Consider the following 22,317-nt stretch of genomic DNA (forward strand, 5'->3'; position numbering starts at 1 on the left):
ATTCTGAACACATTAAAGATTGCTTGGCTAGGTATAAAATCTTTGATTTTCTTTAAAAAAATTAATTTTTAAATACACATAAAATTTACCATTTTAACTTTTTTTTATTTTTTGAGACGGAGCCATGCGCTGTTGCCCAGGCTGGAGTGCAGTGGTACGATCTTGGCTCACTGCAACCTCCACCTCCTGGGTTCAAGCGATTCTCCTGCCTCAGCCTCCCAAGTAGCTGGGGCTACAGACGCGTGCCACCACACCCGGCATTTCACCGTGTTAGGATGGTCTTGGTCTCCTGACCTTGTGATCCACCACCTCGGCCTCCCAAAGTGCTGAGATTACAGACGTGAGCCACCGCACCTGGCCAAAATTTACCGTTTTAACTTCCTAAGTGTGCAATTCAGGAGTGTTAAGTGTATTCACATTGTTATGCAACAGATTTCTATTATAGAACTCTTTCATCTTGCAAAACTGAATCTATATCCGGTAAATAACAACTCTATTTCCTCCTCCCCTCAGCCACTATTCTACTTTATGTTAGTATGAGTTTGACTATTGAAGATACCTCATATAAGTGCAGTCATATAGTTATTTGTCCTTTTGTATCTGACTTACTTCACTTAGCATAAAGCCTTCAAGGTTCATTCATGTTATAGCATGTGTCAGAATCACCTTCCTTTTTCATGGTGAATAGTACTTGTATATACCATATTTTGTTTATCCATTCATCCACTGATGGATACTTGGGTACCTTCCAACTTTTGGCTATTGTAAATAATGCTAGTGTGAATGTGAGTATACAGATCTCTTTGAGACCCTGTCTTCGGCTCTTTTGGATATATACCCAGAAGTTGGATTGTTGGTACATGTGGTGATTTTTAATTTTTTAAGAAGCATCATACTGTTTTCCATAGTGACTGTACCATTTTACCCAGTTCCCATCAACAACATACAAAAATCTCAATTTGTCCAAATCCTCGCCAACTCTTGTTATTTGCTGGTGGTGGTTGGGTCTTTAGGGATTTTTTTTTTTTTAGCAGCCATCCTAATGGGTGTGAAGTGATAATCTCATTGTGGTTTTGATTTGCATTTCCGTAATGATTAGTGGTGTGAAGCGTTTTTTCATATGCATGTTGGCCATTTGTATATCGTCTTTCGAGAAAAGTCTATTCAGGTCCCTTGCCCATTTTTTTTATCAGATTAATTTTTGTTGTTGGATTGTAGGAGTTTTTCATTCTTCATATACACATATATCAGATGTTTGATTTGCAGATATTTTCTCCCATTTGTCGTCTTTTCACTTGATTGCATCCATTGCACAGAAGTTTTTAAAATTTTAATGTAGTTCATTTTCTCTTTTTACTTTTCTTGCCTGTGCTTTTGGTATCATATTGAAGATCATTGCCAAATCCAATGTCCTGAAGCGTTTTCACTTGCTTTCTTCTAAATGTTCTCTAGTTTTAGGTCTCCTTTAAATTTATTAAAAATGCTTCCTACTGTTGACTTACTTTGTATGTTTTTGAGAAATCTGATGCCAGTCTAATTATCTTGCTCTTGTAAGTTTATTTAAGCAGTTTGTCTAGAGACCCTGAATGTTTGTCTAGTATTTTCACTGGTGTATGTGTCAGAATTGATTTTTCCATGTTTTTCCTGTGGATCCTTTTAATGTGTAGAGTCATTTCTTTATTTCTGGAATGTTTTCTTGGATGATAGTTTGTAGTTTCATAAGTGGAAGCTTAGATTATGGAGGTCATTCTTTTCTAAAATAAACATTTAATGTTACACATTTCCTTCTCAGTACTGCTTAAGCCACTTTCCACAAATTTTGGTATGCTTTGCCTTCATTTTGTTCCATAGAATTTTCTGTCTTACGGATCCCTCTTAAATGAATTATTTAGATATGTTTGATTTCCAAATACTTGGGAATTTTCCAAATATCTTTCTGCAGTTGATTTCTAGTTTAAATCCACTGTGGTCTGAAAACATATTTTTCGTTCTTTTAAGTTTATTGAGGTTTGTTTAATGCTTGAGAACGTGATCTGTCTTGATGAATACTCCATATATGCTTGAAAAAAATGTGTATTCTGCTGTTAGGAGTGTTCTGTATTAGAGCAAGGTATTTGATGGCATCATTCAAGCCTTCTATATCCTTTTCTTTCTCAATGTTTTATCAGTTACTGTGAGAAGTGTTGAAGTCTTCAACCAAAACTGGAAATTTCTGTTTCTCCTTTTGCTAAAGGTTGTGTTTTGAGCCCATATTGTTAGGTGCATATGCATTTAGGATTGTTACATCCTTGATTAATTACCCCTTATTAATAAATGATCTTCTTTATCTCTGGTAATATTTCTTGTTTCTTTCTTTTGATTAATGTTAGCTTAGTACATCTTTTTTCATCCTTTTAGTTTTAGCCTGAGTCCTTTTATTTCTTAGTATTTGTTTTTCTTCAAGATGTTTGTTTAATCATTATTCCTCCTTGTTTGAATATTCTGTTTGTGGTGGTGGCTTACAGTCTACTTTAGGTTTGTGGAGTGCTTCGGGGGGAAATTGATATCATCTGTAGTTTTTTTTTGTTTGTTTTATCATAGCTCCATTATGGTGGTGATGTGGTCTGCCTTATTCTGTTGTTCATTTCATGAACTGGGTTCCAAATTCAATAATGTAACCTTTCAGCTCTGTGCTCTTTTGTCCAATCTCTTTTTATATCCAGGGAGATCCCCTCAAGATAAATGTAACTTTTGAATGTTTGGCTTGTCATTATATACTGAAATGTTCAAAGGATGTCCTTTGCAGAGCAAAAGTTTTTAATTTTGCTGAAGTCCACGTTGACAGTATCTTTCCTTTATGGAATATGCTGTAGTTGTCATGTCTCAGAACTCTTTACCTAGCCCTAGGTCCCAAAGATTTTCTCCTGTGTTTTTTTCTAACAGTTTTATAGTTTCTTATTTTGAATCCATGATTCATTTTCAGTTAATTTTTGTACAAGGTGTGCAACTTAGGTCCATGGTTTTTTTTTGTTTTTGTTTTCCTATCAGTATCCAATTGCTTCAACACCATTTGTTGAAACCAACAACAACAAAAAAAACAGCTATCCTTTCTGAATTGAATTACTTCTGCACATTTGTTAAAAGTCTGTTGGGTCTGTTTGGGTGGGTTTATTTCTAGGTTCCCTGTTCTGTTTCATTAATCTATGTGTCTGTCCTTCAGCCAGTACCATACTGTCTTCTTCATTGTAGTGTCTTAAAATTGGGCAGTGTTTTCTGCCATACCATTTTTCAAAATTATTGTAGTTAATGTAGGTTCTCTACCTTTCCATATAAATTTTAAAGTCATCTTGTCTATATCTGCAAAAACCTTGCCAGCATTTCTAAAAGAATTGAGTTATGCTTGTTGATCAGTTTGGGGGAAGAACTGCCATCTTTATGATGTAAGTCTTCCAGTACATGAACATAGTATGTCCTTATCTAGATCAAAGTCAATGTTTTGTAGTTTTTGGTATACAAGCCCTGTATATGTTTTCTTAGACTTAAGATTAATACCTAAGCTTTTCTCTGTTTTTTTGAGTAACTGTGAATGGTATTTTTTTATTTCAGTTTTCACATGTTCATTACTAGTATATATAGTGTTGATTTTTGTATATTGATCTTGTATTGTGCCCTCTTACTGAACTTACTATTTCTAGGAGCTGTTTTGGAGATTGCTTAGGATTTTCTACAGTATAAACAGTTGTGCCATTTGCAAATAAGGACAATTTTATTTTTTCCTATAAAATCGATATGCTGGCCGGGCACGGTGGCTCACGCCTGTAATCCCAGCACTTTAGAAGGCCGAAGCGGGCGGATTACAAGGTCAGGAGACCGAGACCATCCTGGCCAACACAGTGAAACCCCGTCTCTACTAAAGAATACAAAAAATTAGCCGGGCGTTGTGCCATTTGCAAATAAGGACAATTTTATTTTTTCCTATAAAATCGATATGCTGGCCGGGCACGGTGGCTCATGCCTGTAATCCCAGCACTTTAGAAGGCCGAAGCGGGCGGATTACGAGGTCAGGAGACCGAGACCATCCTGGCCAACACAGTGAAACCCCGTCTCTACTAAAGAATACAAAAAATTAGCCGGGCGTAGTGGCGAGCACCTATAGTCCCAGCTACTCGGGAGGCTGAGGCAGGAGAATGGCGTGAACCCAGGAGGCGGAGGTTGCAGTGAGCCCAGATTGCGCCACTGCACTCCAGCCTGGGCAACAGAGCAAGACTCCGTCTCATAAAACAAAAAACAAATAAAATCGATATGCCTTTTATTTCCTTTTCTTGACTTAGTCTGCTGAGTAAAAGTTCCAGTACTATGTTACAGAGAGTGTTTTAAGCTTTAAAAAATTGTTTCAGTGAAGCTTTATAAAAGCCTTAGGCATTATCTCGGTAGCATCAAACAATAAATACAGATGCACTGAAAAATAAAGTTTTCTTTGTTCAAATGCTATAAATTTATTCTTGCTTACTCTAAATACCTTTGAAATATTTTCCTTGTTACTCTTTTTACAAGACTAGTCTCATACTGCTTTCTTTCATACAGGAAAAAATACTGATTTATTTTCACCAGCTCAAATTTGTTTTTCTTTCTCATACAAGTCATTTATTATTTTTTTATTCAGGGTTCTGAACAAGGTTCAACCAGTCAAGAACAGGCCTTATCTGCTCAGCAAGCTGCTGTTATTAACCTTACTGGAGTAGGAAGTTTTATGCAGTCACAGGCAGCTGGTAGGTATCTTCATAATTTTATATGCTGAATTTACTAAACATATTCAATGTATTTGGGATCTCACCACTTAAATTATTTTCTTTTCCTTCCCTTGCAACCAGTAAACAGGAAAAAGTAAAGCTATAATGTGTGAACTATTAAATGGATTAATGGCTGAGATTTTTTTCATTAATTTGATAGTGCATTAATTAAAAGAGCTTTGACATAACATAATTACCACAGTTGTGTTTTCCTTATATTACAGTTTACTGGCAAAATTTAATAATTACCCGCTTTACTAGGTTACCAGAGCTGTTTTCAGTGTTTGCCAGTAGTTATGTTAATTAATAACTTTTTCGTTTTCCTGGGTTAAGACTGAATTTTTCTAGATTGCATAATCTTTTGTCTCATTCTGGTAATTTGTGGTTGCATAAATGACTTAAGTCTTAATGGACAATAGCATAACTTATGTATACAAGCCACTATTATCATTTAAGAAAAGATTAACTTCTCAACACTTCCAGCAGTAAATGGTGAACTAAAGATTACTCTTAATGATTCCTGTCACTTGAAGATAATTCTAACTTCATACTTAATTAAAAGAGTAAGCCACATGTATAAGAAAACTGTAAGAGTTTGAGGATTGAATGAGTGACTGTGTTGTCAATATCTTATCACTGTGAGCTTACTATGCCTATAGAAGTCTTTTAGAATAATCTTTATTTTGGAAGTAATTCTTATATATAAAGTTCCAACTTAGAGGTAGTGTATTTCCAAATAGAAGTTTATGTAATTATATACCTTTATCAGACCAGTTGTGAATTTCCAAAAATAGCTCTAGTATAATTTAGTGGAAACAACTCTAGTCTGAAAAGTCATGAGAATGTACCTAGCCACAGGTTTGCCATAATTTGAGTCCAAGTCACTTAAATCATGTTGCCTTCAAACTTTCTCATATGTAAAATAAGTGTTGAACTGATTACTGTGGTTCCACTCAGCTCAAAAAATAACAAACAATGCTCAGTCTCAGTTCATCACCTCTGTTGTTTATTTATAGTAGTCTGATATTCATTGCAACATCTTTTGTTTAAAGCAATTGTCTGTCTACCAGCTTTGTTGTTACGATAGTTTGGATTTCTTCCATCTCCCTTCTCCTACTGTTGGTTATATTTCAAAAATAATGTACTCTTCTAAACAAAATAGCACCAGTATCGAATTTTATACAGATGCAAGAGAGGTTCAGTGCTTTGACACATAATGCACTCCCTTCTCTTTTTGTGTCCAGAAAGTTCCATAATCAGTGGTACCCCCAACTAACAGGAGACCATATACTAAATTTATTCTGAAATGTCTATGATTTGATACTTAAGATTAATCATACTGCTAACTTTTCTATTATTTCATTTTCTGTGTTGTCCTTTTCTAACCCTGGTAGCCTTCAAACTTTTTGACTGGCCTGCTTTCCCCTTCTCCTCTCTGTAGTGTTGTCTCAGCTTGGCTCTGCCGAGAACAGACCTGAGCAAAGCCTTCCTCAGCAGAGATTCCAGCTCTCCTCTGCCTTTCAACAGCAGCAGCAACAGATACAAGTAATCCAGCAACTTCACTCTGATTACATTTTTAAAGATACTCAGCTCCAAAAGTACCTCAAAATAACTTGCTTTATTTTATTTTACTGTCTTTTAAGACTGTACAGTAATTGGTAAATAATTTAGCAAAGTTTATTTAAAAGTCTTGACATTTTAGCCAGTCAACTTGGAGCACTGAATATATTTTGTGCATTTAAGCCATACTCTTAAAATTTTTCATGAAGTGCTGGTGGCACATTAACATACATTTTTCTAGTATGCAGTGTATTTTGAAATAGACAGTTGTAAGTGCCAATTGTTAACTTTCTAATATTTTATTGCAGAAAAGTGTTCCTATTAGTAAATGTCATACCTGTTTATTTAGAAAAATGTTATACCATCATTTTAGGAAGGAAAGTCAGCATATTATAGTTGACTATCTTGATATTCAGGGTTGCTTTATATTGCTATAAACTATCATTATACAACAAAATGGTAACTGAAGTTGCTGAGTTACTACAATATAGACTGGCAGGGCAAAGTAACAAATAATTTTGAAGTTTGCCAAGAATCATTTTTAAAGCCCTCAGCAGGCTTCTGTGCCACTGGTGCTGTTTGACTGTGCATTGTCTCAATGTGGTATAGTCCCTTTTTGTTATCTTGGTGCTTTCTCCCTTTTTCAGTTGTGTTGTTTCGTCACTCTCAGGAAAAGCACCTTTCCACACCTGCCTGCATTTAACGTAACTCGATTTTTTTCCTCCCTTTTGCAGCAGTTGCGATTCTTGCAGCATCAAATGGCTATGGCAGCAGCAGCAGCACAAACAGCTCAGCTACACCGTCATCGGCATACAGGCAGCCAGTCAAAAAGTAAAATGAAGAGAGGCACGCCAACCACTCCAAAATTCTGAGTCTTGCATTATTTTTTGTTCCTTTTTTAAAAACACAAGAGCATTGAATCAAAAGGATTGAGTTTCTACTTTTTGTTTTTTTTTTAATGTGTCAGTATTTTACATTGCTAGATGTACAAACTTTATACAGAAGCACAACCTTATCATTTTTAAATAAAAACAGGGAAGTGGTTTAACAAACTAGGGTTGGTTTGCCTAAGTCATTGCTTTTTAAAAATGGTTTCACTATACATTATATGGAAGTGACCTAAGAAATAATAGAAACATCTTGCAGAAGAATGTAGTTTGATATTTATTTAGTATAAAATGTTTGTGCACAGTGTTAACAAATACAATTTTTACAAATCTGTTTTGAAAAGTGGCTATTTATTTGGGTTTCATACTCTTAATTACTTCATCCATCAATTTTTTAACTTCTTTGTGTCTTGTAACTGCTCGGCTCATGCAGTCCTGAAGTTTAGCTCCAGTTAGCCCGCTTCCACCTGAAAAATTATTTTGCCAATACTTTTAATCTATCACTGCTTTTCAAAAAACATTAATGTCATATCAAATTATGAAACAAAAAATTGGATAACATAAATCAGGGTACAGTCTCAAGATCTGCAAGTTAGTTTCACAAGACCTCCAAGTGATTCTAATGTATGTCTTAAGTTTAAGAATCACTGACATATACCATTAAGATGGAAGAAAATTTGAGGTAGCTAAGAAACTACAGTAAACTTAAATTAGGTAAATAAAATATCCCATATTCCATTTGGCCCTCCCTAATTTAAGGCTAACACTGAGTTTTCATCTACATATGTTGAGGACTGAAGTGGCAGGAACATGCCTGGTTTGTGAAGACAACAGAGCTTGCCTTCCTCATCCATTACTATTGTTAAGGTTCCTGTTGCCAGATGTTCCTCCTCTCCAGTAGGGTCAACTATAAGCAAAGTGCTATAAAAAGAAAAAAGTATAAGTTATCAATCCATGGAACAAATTTTACTTTAAAAATACTAAACATACTGTCAGCCTCCCAAGTAGCTGGAATTACAGGCACACGCCATCACACCCAGCTAATTTTTGTATTTTTAGTAGAAACAGGGTTTCACCATCTTGGCCAGGCTGGTCTCGAACTCCTGACCTCAGGTGATACCCTGCCTTAGCCTCCCAAAGTGCTGGCATTACAGGCATGACTCACCATGCCTCGCCCTGCTCTTCTATTTCTGAATGTGCTAAAATCCTTGGAAAATACTGAATGAAGATAGCTTCAGGTAAATCTTTAGTGAAAGAATTAGAAATTAACATTACACAGGTATAAGTAAACCAAGGAACAGGTGAAGTGAACACAATTATCATCCAAATCAGGATGCTTATGAAAGCAGACAGGTTGACTAGAAATAATTGTGCAGGGACAAGTATAAACTCAAGTGTCCAGGGAAAACTAGCATGTAGAGTCACCATAGCACTTCCTGAAGAGTTAGAATGCTGAACATCAATTACCCAAATCTTAAATATAGAAAATTTTAAAGTAAGTTTGATTAACTTACTCATCAAACACAGCAAAGGAAGTTGCAACTGGATGAGTTCTAATATTCAAATAACTTTTCTTCTTTAAATTAACTTCTGCTAAAGCAGTTTCTTCATTTATAGTAACTTCAGGCAACTGTACTAAGAAAAGGCAAATTTGTAAAGTAAGTCTCTAAGAAACAAATGGTTTCTAAGCTTTTTTTTTTTAATTCACCTTTCCCTCCATTTAACTTGCCCAGAACATTTCTTTTTATTTTATTTTTTATTTTTTATTTTTTTTGAGACGGAGTCTCGCTCTGTTGCCCAGGCTGGAGTGCAGTGGCCGGATCCCAGCTCACTGCAAGCTCTGCCTCCCGGGTTTACGCCATTCTCCTGCCTCAGCCTCCCGAGTAGCTGGGACTACAGGCACCCGCCACCTTACCCAGCTAGTTTTTTGTATGTTCTAGTAGAGACGGGGTTTCACGGTGTTAGCCAGGATGGTCTCGATCTCCTGACCTCGTGATCCGCCCGTCTCGGCCTCCCAAAGTGCTGGGATTAGAGGCGTGAGCCACCGCACCCGGCCACATTTCTTTTTAAAAAGCACCTTACAGCCACTAAGGTAAATACAGAGGATATACATTGCTCTTCACAACATCTGACATGCCTACCTAGTGCTTACTGCACAATTTTTTTAAGTTTACAAAGTCAAAATGATTTTTTTTTTTAATTTTTAGAGATAGGGTCTTGATATGTTGCCCAGGCTAGAACTGAATTCCTAGCAATCTTCCCACCTCAACCTCCCCAGTAGCTGGGTGGGACTATAGGCATGTGCCTCTGTACCCAGTTTTGAAATGAAAATTATTACTAATAGATAACATGTCTAGCTAATTTGTATATGCCAGGTACTGTTTTAAGCATTTTCACATTTTCATTGTATTCACCTAATCAATACTCTTACAAACTAAGTACTATTATCCCTATTTTATTATAGATAAGGAAACTTCAGCACAGAGTGATAGAGCCAGGAATCAAACCTAAGTCTCTGCTTTAACTACTCTGTTATAATATTGTGCTAACTTCATTTTCTACCTCCAATTCACTTAACCACTCTATTATAATATTGCTGTGCTAACTTTATTTTCCACCTCCAATTATTTGTTCCTACCAATTCATCATTCACCAATGATAGGGAATATGCACAAGTTATTGAAATCTGTAACTAATCAGTCAACCTAGACTCCTTGCTAAGAAACTTCACTATTACTGTGGCCTCACAGTAAAAACAACAGAATCCATTTTGGCAATATGACATAAAGAACTATGAGGATACTGGCAGATCTTCACCAATCACCTAGCCAGAAGTTACAAGTCTTGTCTCCCTCTCCCACCATTATTAACACTATTATGGAAAGGACTGAAGTCCTAACCTAAGTAGATGGGTACAGTCAAAGCAGCACTCTAAAGAGCATTCAGTTAGAGAATATACAACTGTCAACTATATTTGGAAAGTAATGGCAGTATTACATTCATTAATTTGGAAGCATATGAAAGCAAATGTACATTAAAAGTTTCACAAAACAGAACATTCTAACCCATTAGTGGGAATATTGCCTTTTTTGTAAGGCTGCTTACCATTTTTTAAAGCCGCTAACAAAGCAAATGTGCAGGCATCCAAAATGTTTCCATCATAGTCAAGGCAAATGAGATCACAGTATAGAACCCAGGCAAGCTAAAACAGAATTAACACAAAAGGAAATTAAAGCCTTCTAATGGGTAGAACATGCTATTCGCTTAGACTTAAGAACCACAGAACCCTTGGTTAAACAACAAGATAACCTTCAAGGCTCAAAAACCTTAAGAAAATGCTTTACCTTTTTCAAGTAGAAAACCAGAAGAAAGTGGACAGGTTTGGTGAAAGCTGGCTTTTGACTGCCAAGCTAACAAATGACAAACATGTCCATTTCCCTTAATGGAGGTACAGATGTAGAGGGAATTTCCATTCTTACTGGGAGGTTACAGATAAGGAAGATGGTTTTGAAAGCCCTAGCTAAAATTCAAAATGCACTTTCCCATAATACAGGAAATGTTTAGGTTTTACAGTGCTAACGTATCAGTTTATGGAAAGCCTCTCTAGGTTCTAATCAACCTAGTTTTACATTTTCAAATAGACTTTGGAATCTACTGTGGATTCACCAAAAACATATGTTAATATGATTAATGTCATAATCTGCTATAAGGAATAAAAAATGATTGAACTTTTCTCTAAAAGTTAAGGGGGAAAAAAAATTACTTCAGTTTAAAAGGTAGCTCCCAGACAGGCAGTAAGTTAGTCAAACTTGTTTTTTATAAACAATGTGGTTCATTTAGAGAATTATAGAGTAAGAAATGGCTGAATCTCTAAAATCTGTAAAGCAGCCATATTTAAGGCTACTTTGATTGGTGATTTTAATTTCCTTGTTCACTTTCCCCCACAAAAAAAATCCCTTCAGAATTAATAAGAACTTAAAGCTTCTCTATTCCTCTTACCTTCCCTGGAGAAATGCATAAGTCCTCTTTCTGAATTATCTGTGAACTTGATTTAATGACAAAGAGCAAAGTAAATGAAAAGTCGAAAACTATCTGAAAATGAACTACAGTAAAATGTTATCATGGTGCTCCTACTTTTCAATGACATCTGCAATGAACTGGCTAGCCACTTGGGCCTCTTCTCCAGGAGGTCCAGACCGGAATCTCGATGAACACAGGGGCGGCAGATCCACATTCGGAACTGAAAGAAACACTCTGCAGCTATGAACTAAACTTTTTTTTTTTTTTTTTTTGAGATGGAGTCTTGCTCTGTCACGAGGCTGGAGTGCAGTGGCGCGATCTCCACTCACTGCAACCTCCATCTTCCAGGTTCAAGAGATTTCCCTGCCTCAGCCTCCCAAGTAGCTGGAATTACAGGCATGTACCACCATACCCAGCTAATTTTTTTGTATTTTGGTAGACGGGGTTTTACTATATTGGTTAAGATGGTCTCGATCTCCTGACCTCATGATCCACCTGCCTCAGCCTCCCAAAGTGCTGGGATTACAGGTGTGAACCACCGCGCCCGGCCTAAACTTTTTAATTTATGGATTATTGGAGTGTTAAAGGTACCAATCCACAGTAAAGGCAGCTGTGGCCATGGACAGGCTTTTCTGAATAGAATACATTGTAACACAGTTATATTCTGTTTGGTCTCTGTAAGACTCCCAGGCGTGAAATTTATATTTTTCTGACTTTTTTCCCCCATATGCATTTTTTAAAAATCTATTTTAGACCTCAATTCTCCTAAATCCTTTACAAGTTTTCCTGGTATCTTCCAAAATACCTCAATCTGTAACTGAAGATAGACCCTCTGCTAACATCCAACTGGTTTTCTCATTTAAGAAAATGTTGGTTCCTACCATAAAGAACAGATGGTTCCAAGACAAGAAAAAAAATAGCAGTTGTATAAAGCAAAGAATCTTTATGGAAACAAAAATGTGCAATGACAGTTATTTAACTAAAAAAAATTCCATTCTATTTTTTTCTTTTGAAACAGGATTTTACTCTGTCACTCAGGCTTGAATGCAGTGACACAATCATATTTCATTGTAGCCTTGACCTCCCAGGCTCAAGCAATCCTCCTGCTTCAGCCTCCCAAGTAGTTGGGACACAGGTGTGCACCAGCACACCCAGCTAACTTGATTTTTTTGTAGGGACAGGGTCTCCTTTGTTCCCCAGGCTGGTCTCGAACTCCTGGGCTGAAGCAATCCTGCAGTCTTGGCCTCCCAAAATCCTGGTATTACAGGTGTGAGTCACCACACCCAGCCAAAGTTCTCTTTTCTTGGTTAGTAACATATGAATGTATAAACAAAAATTGAGCAAGTCTGATAAAGGTTAAATTTATGAAATTCTATATCCTGCTATTATGCTATCTTTTACTAACACGGAAAACTTTTGAGGAATTTGTTTTATTCTTAAATATTTCTGAATATTAGGAATAATTTTCTTTACATCAACTCAACTAGGACTTAAACTAAAATTATTAAATGTGTTAGAAGTATTAGTATTAAAATTACAAAACCATTTAACTTACCAACATATCCTTTATCAGGGGCATCGGTTGGTGGTGCTGCAAATTCCTATAGTAGCAAAGAAATGTTTCCTATTGAAGGAAGCTACTGAAAAATTATGAAGACAACTTAGCAATCAGTTATGGAAGGCTCTATCAATTATCAGCTTAGGGAATTGTGTCAGGGCCTCTAAGGACATTAGTGCTGATCCTCACAGTAGCTCTACAAGATAAGAGGGCACTATAGTACAGTGGACTACACTACAGTGCTGTTCATCAAGATTACCTGGAGATCTTTTGAAAAACAGTAATTGAGTTTGTGCCCGCACCTAGTAGCCAAGAATCTTAATTTATTCCCCACATGGTAGAGCTAGATTTAGGAATTGCTGCTTTAGTGGTAAAGAGCAAAAGCTCAGCTGGGCGCGGTGGCTCACACCTGTAATCCCAGCACTTTGGGAGGCAGAGGCAGGCGGCTCACCTGAGGTCAGGAGTTTGAGACCAGCCTGGCCAAGATGGCAAAACCCCGTCTCTACTAAAAACACAAAAATTAGCCAGGCATGGTGGCAGGCGCCTATAATCCCAGCTACTTGGGAGGCTGAGGCAGGAGAATCACTTGAACCCGGGAGGCAGAAGTTGCAGTGAGCCGAGAGCCTGCCACTGCACTCCAACCTGAGCGACAGAGCCAGACTCCATCTCAAAAAAAAAAAAAAAGAGCAAACGCTCTGCAATTAGTAAGCCAGTTCGAATGTCAGAGCCACATTACTGGCTGACTTTAGGCAAGTTATTTAACCTCTAACCTTAAACTCCTCATCTGTCAAATGGGAAGAAAATAGTGTCTACTCCTAGGGTCTGTTAATAAGGGCCAAATGAGATAAACCTGTTAAATCCCAGGCATAAAACCTGACAAGGAGCAAGTTCTCAAATCGTATTGTTATATATCACTCCAGGTTTACCAAAGAAGAATCTCAACTAAGTGTTAAATAACACAGGGTGTGTTGTAGTGAAAGAAGCACAGGCTTTGGAGTCAGATTTATGTCTCAAGTTTTACTTATGAGTCTTATGTACCTGGAGAGGTTACTGAACCTCATCTGTAAAACAGGAGGTGGAGAAAAATAACAAATGATTGCTGTAGGGATTAAAGTGGATAATTCTGTAAAGTGCCTAAAAAGGTGTCTGAAACATAGCAGGTACTCAGTAAACGGTAGCCATTATTCCCTCAAATTTTTCTTTTCAACAATTTCAATTTTCCACACATTTACACAGATTACATGTCATCACTGGCTAAAAGTATGTCACCAAAAATCTGTTAATTTCTCAAATGATATAACCAGATGTTTTAAAAATTAAGGGTGGCTAAGATTTTAAAAGTTGTTTCATTTTGGTACATTTGACAAACGTTCAGTCATTAAACTTGGGTCATATTATTTAACACTCATAGTGAAAGCTCTTGGGAAATTAAATATTAAAAACTGACACCCAACTGCCAAATCAAAAGTGGAATATAGGTGTATATTACAATCTAATAAATAAAGCTAACTTTGTAACTGAAATCTCAATAGGACATATTTAGACTTACCGCCTTAACTCCACAGATTACTGTAGTATTTCCCAACTTCACTAAAGCAGAACCATCTGCGGTACTAATTGAACCTGAAAAGATAAGCAAAATGAAAAGTCCATGAAAGGAAAACAGCTACAAAATTATCTATATAATCATTAAAATTGTTTTAGCTTGCTGTGTATGATTATCTTGCTACCCCTCTCAGTTGCTTATGAATATTTCGTTAGAATAATTGATTTTTACATAACTTTTAAATTAGTGTTTAAATAATTATTCACCTGTCCTTGAATTTGTGTTAATCATTTTTCATTCAGTTACAGGGCTTTTGTACAGATAAAAATCTCTTCACACAAAAAATTATCAAATTCTTTAGACAGAGAATTTGGCTGAAAAACTGTTTAGGTGGTTGAGAGACTAAAACTTGGGAATATCATACAGTTGAAAATGGAAAATACATCCTTACCTATGTTGACAGTTGTGGTTCTGAATTCACCAAGTTCTCTTCCATCAGGACGGCAGTTCTCTTTCTAAATAAATGTTTGTATAAAAATAGATTATACCTATTACATATTTTACACATCTATCACAAGTTTTACACACACCAGGGGAAACACATTAAATGTTACTTCAAATGGATTAAATTACTTGAAATGTATCTTTAAAAGCAGTCCATCGTTATCAAAAGGCAAAGCATGTACATAACTTTTACTCACCAGAAATCTCCTGTAATACTCCAGAGGTTCCACAGTTCTGAAACACGTGTTAAAAATATATCTGAGATAAACTGATGAATCTTAACATAAATCCAGAAATTGGCAAAGATCTTGAATGTTGTGATGCAGCATACATCTCCACAACTTTTAACTAAAAGTAATTCTAGAAAGTAAAAATCCTTGCAGTAGCAATCACATTCAATTGCTGTCCTTAACTCTGCCATAAACGATTAGAAGATTGGCGTCTAAAAGCCATTTGCGTGAGCTCTTTAAAAGCGGATTAATTTAGGTGTCAAAAGAATCATGTCATTCTTGCTCTGAAACAAGGATTCAGAGTGATCTAGTAATCATGAAAAAATTATTTTCATAATCTAGTGATCATGAATAGTTATATCTTACTAGATAACTCAGGAAACAAAAAAGGTACATCTTTATTTTCACTGTAACTGAAATTTAGCATATTCTTCAATGATGACTGTAGGCAACAAACCATAGTAACATTAGCAGTACCTGCAACTTTAATAACCACAGAGACCACAGATGTTTTCATTTGTACCCTATAGCTATGTAAGGTATGTTCAGGCTCACTGTTCCTTTTAAATCCCAGGAGTTACTACTAGTCTCGCCACTAGATCTTGTTTAAGAAGGTTAATTTTAAAGCAAATATATATACTACTATATCATGTCTTCGGGGGTTTATACTTATAACTATTTCAACATAATGGATTTCCTTTGGTATCCTATTTATCCATTTTTTAGAAACTTTAAGAAAGTCCATTGGCTTCACACACACAAAAACCTTCCAAACGAGGCATGATCCTTTTAGAAATAAATGACGGGAGAGGGAGAAGCAGGCGGTATGTGGCTCTGATGCAACAATCTTGATTGACTGACTGATTGAGACAGAGTCTCACTCTGTCGCCCAGGCTGGAGTGCAGTGGCGCGATCTCGGCTCACTACAACCTCTGCCTCCCGAGTCCAAGCGATTCTCCTGACTCAGCCTCCTGAGTAGCTGGGATTACAGGCGCCCACCACCATGCCCGGCTGATTTTTATATTTTTATTAGGGACTGGATTTCACCATGTAGATCAGGCTGGTCTCTAACTCCTGACCTCAGGTGATTCGCCCGCCTCGGCCTCCCAAAGTGCTGGGATTACAGGCGTGAACCACCGCGCCCGGCCATAATCTTTAAAAGAGTACAACTATGTCTCCTGGGACTGCACGTTCACTACACACCACGCTCATGAGCGCTCGCAGCGGGCATGGAACTCTACAGAGTCCTTTCATCACTCGTTTCACTGGGGGGAAGAAGCCCTTTCTTTTCACTATAACCACCTCCAGATCCTCCCACCCGTTGCCTGCTTCGACGAGGAAGGAAATGGCACCCCAACGGGGTCGGCCTCCGGGTGAGAGAATCCCAGCTAAGAGTTAAAGGAAGCTGCCGTCCACCAGGCTACAGAACTCGACCCGCCACCCGCCAACACTCACTTGAACCCAGCCGCCATCTTCCCGCCCGCGCGTCTGCGCCTGCGCCGCTCCTGGCCTGCGCGCCTGTTCCGCCGCCGCACTTTCGACACGGTTGCCTGGGCCGCTCACGCCATAGGAAACGCCAAGGTGGGGACGCGACGAAAGGTCGCTGGCCCGCCTTCGCATCGACTTTCCCCTGCCCACACCCTTCTACGTTTCCTTGCCTTGGACGTATTTTGACGAATCTGCTGTTAAAGAAGGAGAAGGTCTCGCTCTTTATAAAAAAAGCTGGTGCTGTAGCTCAGAATAACGCCAACAGTTCAGAGATAACAGGGTTTCCAGCGAAGAATCAAGCAGTGCGTGTGGAGCGTTATTCCAATGTTTCTGCGTATTTTTTTTTCCGCCTGTGACTTAGGCTGAGCCCTGGCCTGGCCTCTTCACTGGTCAAGGGCTCCTTGCTCCAGCACATGACAAACCTGAACTTTTTTTTTTTTTTTTTTTTTTTGAAATGGAGTCTCGCTCTGTCGCCCAGGCTGGAGTGCAGTGGCTTGATCTCGGCTCACTGCAAGCTCCGCCTCCCGGGTTCACGCCATTCTCCTGCCTCAGCCTCCCGAGTAGCTGGGACTACAGGCGCCCGCCACCACGCCGGGCTAATTTTTTGTATTTTTAGTAGAGACGGGGTTTCACCGTGTCAGCCAGGATGATCTCGATCTCCTGACCTCGTGATCCGCCCGTCTCGGCCTCCCAAAGTGCGGGAATTACAGGCGTGAGCCACCGCGCCCGGCCGAGAAACTCGAACTTTATTTGCGCTCCTTGTCCCACCACGTTATGCTCTGCATCAGCTTGTGTTGGAGACTGTGTGGTGCTCAAGGCTGCCATCTCCCTCCTAGGCGGGGTTCCCAGATAAAATACAGGATACCAAGTTAAATTCGAATGTCTGATAAACACAGCATTTTTTTTTTAAGCATGAGTATGCCCCAAATAGAGTATGCAATTAGTTGTTGCCAGAACCTGGAGGGAGCTGGGAAGACTTTACAGATAGATAGTGGTGATGGTCGCACAGTATTGTGTATGCAATTAATGCCACTCACTATTGTAAAAATGATTAAAATGGCAACTTTTTGTTTTATTTTACCACAATTTATAAAAACTAGTGTAACCAGAAACCTTTAACTGGATGAGTTGTATGGTATGTGACTATCTTAATAAGGCTGCTAAAAACATGATTAGTTTTTTTTGTCTGAAATTTAAATTAAGTAGACGTCTTGCATACTTGCTAAACCTGGCGCCCTGCTACGGAACCTGGCGCGCGTCTCCACCGACTGGGCGCCGAGGGCACGAGAGCGGCGTTTTCTCCGCCTCGCCACGCGGGGGCGCTGCGGCCAGCGGGAGCGACCTCTGGTGACGGGGCCGAATCGTCGCACGGGCGCGCTTCCGCTTGTGTAGAGGTGCGGGATTGGGTGGGCGGCTCCGGCATGGAGGATGGCTCCGCTTCTGCTGCAGCTGGCGGTACTCGGCGCGGCGCTGGCGGCCGCAGCCCTCGTGCTGGTGAGAACAGGGATGGGAACCCGCGCAGGCCGGGGGGCTCACCGCTCTGCCGGAGACTGCAGCTCCTCAGGCGTCCCCTCCTGCGCGCTACCCGTTCTCAGACAAGTCCCATTTCCCCTGGCTTCCCCCAAATACCTGATCTCGGAGTTTCCTTTCCTGGAGTTTCACTCTCCTTTTCTTCCGTTCTTTAATTTTCCTTTGGAATCTTATCTTTTTGTGTACTCAGAGACTTGTAAGTTATTTCACACTGGGGCGCACCCACCCAGCCTGGCATCGTCGCCGCTTCCCTCGCCCCTGGCACCCATGCCCCCTGCCCACCCGCTCTTTCAGCCTCGACCTCTCCCAGACTCTCCGGGACCTGCAGCCGCTGCAGTTCTGCTCCACCCAGGGAGGTCTCGAGTCCCAGAAGGGGTGTGCTCCCTAGCATGCCTGCTTTGCTGATGGGGTTAAGCAGATAGAGATGACGGAGCCCAGGCTGACGGCAGCTATCTGTTACAAATGGAAATAAATCCGTGGATCGATGAGACCCACTAGGGACGCAGGGTGAGCGAGAGAGACGGGCCTCAGGCCTCTTGTCAGGGGCGCGTGTGGCCCAGGATGAAGCACCCTAAATATACTGCCCATAAACAAGGCAGGACAGTAGAATTCAAACTCGATTTTCTTTGCCATTGCTCTCGAAACACAAAAACATTGTAAACACTTGCTGATTGTTACGTGGTAGAAAATTGGCCAAATGAACTCTCTCCCGCATACCTTGGAATGAGCCTGCCCTCTAGTTAGTAAGTGGAGAGGATCTCAGCTTCCTTCACATTCAGATTAGCCATCTAGACAGCACTGCCGGGAAGGCCACCCTGCCGTCTTTCCAGAGGATGCATAAATTTACAGTTTAGATAAAATGTAACGCATCAACTTCTTTGTTAATAGTATCTGGGTAAGAGAGGAGTCCTCTCTTGCCCTAACTAGTGGAGATTTCAGGGTTTAGGGCTTTTTTGTTTTTTTAAGTTTTTGAGCAAACCAGGATTGATTGATTGATTGATTGATTTGGGCAGGGTGCGGGCGGGGAGTGGATTCACACATTCTTAGATTGAAGCTGCCTTACTTTGGGTCTTTTGCACAGATTTTATGAGATTGTACTGACGGTATTTGTTCCCACTAGCTTGAAGTGACAAGAGCTACCATTTATTGAGTGTAGTACTTACTATATGTTTAGCGTTGCACTTGGTTTAATAGGAGTTATCTCATTAAATCTTTAAAATAACACTGGGACATATATGTTATCATTAGCATTATTTTACTGGTGAGGAAACAAGTTGGAGAAATGAGCTCGTGTACTCAAATGTTACACAACTAATGAAACTTAGGTTTTTTAAATGCCAGAGCAAGAAATAATTTAAAAAATCATTTTTCACAGCTTCATCTTGTCTTCATATGTATCCACTCTCCATTCTTATTTTCTCACAGTCTCGTCTCCTTTCTGAATTATTTTAAAACAAAATTCGAAGACATTTTATCTTTAAATCTTCAGCATTTATTTTTAACAGATAAGGTCCCTCTTTTTAAAATACCACAATAAAGTGGTCACAGATTTATGTTTATTCTGTGATTTCACATGCCCCCTCAGTTCACTTGCCCTCACTTGTCTCATATATGTGTCTGTCTGTTCCAATCAGGATCCAAACAAGTGTCACACCTTGTACTCCGTTGACATCTTCAGTGTCTTAATCGGTTAAAAGTTTCTCCTCTTCCTTTTTTTCTTTTCCTTTTTTTTATTTTTATTTTGTTTTTGAGACCCAGTCTGGCTCTTGTCGCCCGGGCTGGAGTGCAGTGGCGTGATCTTTGCTGACTGCAACCTCCGCCTTCAAGCAATTCTCCTGCCTCAGCCTCCTGAGTAGCTGGGATCACAGGCACCTGCCACACCACTCCCAGCTAATTTTTATACTTTTAATAGAGATGGGGTTTTGCCATGTTGGCCAGGCTGGTCTCGAACTCCTAACCTCAGCTGATCCGCCCTCCCAAACTTCTGGGATTACAGATGTGAGCCACCACACCTGGCCTTTTTCCTTGTCTTTAATATGATCATTTGTCCTGTAGAACTTCTCACAATTTGGATTTCTTTTATTGCTTTCCCTTAATGCCTTTTAATATCTTCTATCTCAAATTTTCTATAAACTGGTAGTTAGGATCGAGAGACCTGATCAGATACGTGTTTGATGTGTTGTTTAATCAAGAAAAAATTGTGAATGATACTTCTTCCTTTCTCTTGTGTCTCATTAGGAGTCATGTAATGGCCAGTTGTCTCTGGTGTTAAGATGGATGTGTGGTTTCAAGTGTTGCCAGCCAGACCCACCAGTTTATAAAGTTTGTCATCAGCCTAAAGGTTTTAGTAGTCATTGAGGATCATTACCTAAATGCTTTATTTCATTGTGGGTTGCAAAGTGAAATATTCTCATTGTATCCTTCATTTATTACCTAGAGTTTTGTAATGAAAGAAATCTCATCCTCAGCTATTCATTTACCCTGAAAGACTTTTCATACATACAAAATGCAAAATAAAAGGCAAATTTTTGAAATAATGAGATGGTTCCTGCATCTTACCCAGTTTTTGTTTTTAGTATCATTGTGAATTTATGATTTACAGTATGTTCATGGTTTGATCCATTGCAATAATTGTTTTTGGCAGGGGGGAGGTGGGAGGATGATCAGATTCTTGCATCATAGGCCACTGAGAGCCCCTTCAAGTTGACTAATTTGTCCTTTCAGCACAGGCCTTGTAATCTTTGATAGTGTCTTCAAATTGGTCATTAAATTACAAATTAGTTGCATTCCAAAAATTTATAGACTGTTTTGAAAGCAGAAAGTGTACCAGTAGAAACAATGTAAAAAAAAAAAAATGGTTATTTCCAAAGCTTAGCTCCCAAGTGCTTATGGAAGGGAGCCTGTAAGTTAGATACTTCAGTAAATGCTGTATTCTGAATTCAAATTCGAGTTAAGTATCAAAAACGTATTCTTAAACATTGTTGTCCCTGCTTGGTAGTCTGGGGAATCTTCCCTTTATATCTTGGGTCTGTCTGATCCTCGATGGGAAGTCTGCCCTCACCCCGCATGTTCCAACTGCAAAATGGACTTGTCCTGTCACATGTAGATTCCAGGTAGAGATAGGACTTTACTGTGTGTGTGTGTGTGTCTATGCATGTAGACATGCTAAGGATCAGAGATTTAGGGCACCTAAGAGTAGACGGGTCTTCCTGTAGTGACTAATCTCTCTTGTAGCTGGGATGGTGGAAGCCTGGGGAATGATGGCTGGGAAGAGGCAGAGCCTCCCGAGGCATCAGCACTTTACTGATGGAGAAAAGGACAGTAACTCACTCCTAAGGAGGGGCTAGTTAGCAGACTCACTATTGTCTAATTTTGGAGTCCCCTCTAGACCATTGTTAATGAACTAAAGCCTGAGAGTGAATATTCAACTAAAAGAAAAGTAGATGATGTATTCTAACATAAATACGGAAAAGTCAGCAAAACATAATTTCTTTTTTGTAAAAGACATGTATGTCTACTTTTAGATTTCCATCGTTGCATTTATAACTGCTACAAAAATGCCAGCACTCCATCGACATGAAGAAGAGAAGTTCTTCTTGAATGCCAAAGGCCAGAAAGAAACTTTACCCAGCATATGGGACTTACCTACCAAACAACTTTCTGTTGTTGTGCCTTCATACAATGAAGAAAAACGGTGTAAGCCCAGTTTTGATTTTTTTGGTAAAGGGTAGTTTGGAAAGAAAAGGAAATTTAAAGTATTTGACTTCACCGTCTTTGCCAAAACATTAATAGATGTGGGCTGTGTTGGGCGCACATTGATAATTGTTGTAGTTTGGCAGAGAGGGAAGTGAATATTTGCTCTCACGAATAGGAGCAGCATCATGAGACAGTGGGGCTGGAATGTTCTAGAGAGGTAATAAGCAAGTTGTGGACGGAAGGCAGGATTCCAGATGGGAATGACCATTGGGAGAGTACCAGAGGGGCTTGTTAGATTATTGGGACTTTTTTCTGTATGTAAGCTGAATGTGCCGGGCTTAGAAAATCATTTTCAAAAGCGATTTTTAATATATTTTTTTCTTTAAGTGCCTGTGATGATGGATGAAGCTCTGAGCTATCTAGAGAAGAGACAGGTATCATGTTTTCTCTTTTAATATGATATCTCCAGTTAAAACTAGACCAGGTCACCAACTTGTGGACCCAAAGCTAGATGCACTGTGAGAGGCAG

The 22,317-nt window shown here is 39.0% G+C and overlaps 3 protein-coding genes across 5 annotated transcripts in view; 2 read left to right on the forward strand and 1 right to left on the reverse strand.

Moving 5' to 3' along the window:
• SUPT20H (suppressor of Ty 20 homolog (S. cerevisiae)) overlaps positions 1-7,559 on the forward strand; it is a 41,655-nt gene extending 34,096 nt beyond the window's left edge. The window contains exons 22-24 of the mRNA XM_011943011.1: positions 4,643-4,748; positions 6,211-6,314; positions 7,064-7,559. Coding sequence (XP_011798401.1) covers positions 4,643-4,748; positions 6,211-6,314; positions 7,064-7,201 — 348 coding nt within the window. The 3' untranslated portion in view covers positions 7,202-7,559. The remainder of the gene's footprint in view (positions 1-4,642; positions 4,749-6,210; positions 6,315-7,063) is intronic.
• On the reverse strand, positions 7,259-16,947 carry EXOSC8 (exosome component 8). The gene is made up of 11 exons (XM_011943010.1): positions 16,530-16,947; positions 15,042-15,078; positions 14,792-14,855; positions 14,344-14,417; positions 12,792-12,837; positions 11,351-11,456; positions 11,216-11,261; positions 10,322-10,418; positions 8,731-8,851; positions 8,031-8,137; positions 7,259-7,683 (listed from the first exon to the last, which is right to left on the reverse strand). The coding sequence occupies exons 1-11, from the start codon at positions 16,544-16,546 to the stop codon at positions 7,568-7,570; spliced, it is 831 nt and encodes a 276-aa protein (XP_011798400.1). The 5' UTR covers positions 16,547-16,947; the 3' UTR covers positions 7,259-7,567.
• Positions 16,948-17,925: 978 nt separating this feature from the next.
• Positions 17,926-22,317, forward strand: part of ALG5 (ALG5, dolichyl-phosphate beta-glucosyltransferase) — a 48,511-nt gene continuing 44,119 nt past the window's right edge. For 2 of the 3 annotated variants that reach the window (XM_011943007.1, XM_011943008.1), the window contains exons 1-3: positions 17,926-18,056; positions 21,617-21,788; positions 22,176-22,222. In XM_011943007.1, the coding sequence (XP_011798397.1) occupies positions 17,991-18,056; positions 21,617-21,788; positions 22,176-22,222 (285 nt within the window). In that variant the 5' untranslated portion in view covers positions 17,926-17,990. The remainder of the gene's footprint in view (positions 18,057-21,616; positions 21,789-22,175; positions 22,223-22,317) is intronic. The other variant, XM_011943009.1, reaches the window with a different exon arrangement.

Source organism: Colobus angolensis, unplaced genomic scaffold (assembly GCF_000951035.1).
Source record: "Colobus angolensis palliatus isolate OR3802 unplaced genomic scaffold, Cang.pa_1.0 Scaffold214, whole genome shotgun sequence".
NCBI classification, from domain to species: domain Eukaryota; kingdom Metazoa; phylum Chordata; class Mammalia; order Primates; family Cercopithecidae; genus Colobus; species Colobus angolensis.

Bases quoted from the DNA above. Each gene is read 5' to 3' on its own strand.
- EXOSC8 (XM_011943010.1), bottom strand. The intron at 10,419-11,215 runs GTAAGAGGAATA...ATTCTGTTTTAG, and splicing joins TATGCATTTCTCCAGGGAAG to CTTGCCTGGGTTCTATACTG. The intron at 7,684-8,030 runs GCATGTTCCTGC...ATAATTTTTCAG, and splicing joins CTGTTGTCTTCACAAACCAG to GTGGAAGCGGGCTAACTGGA.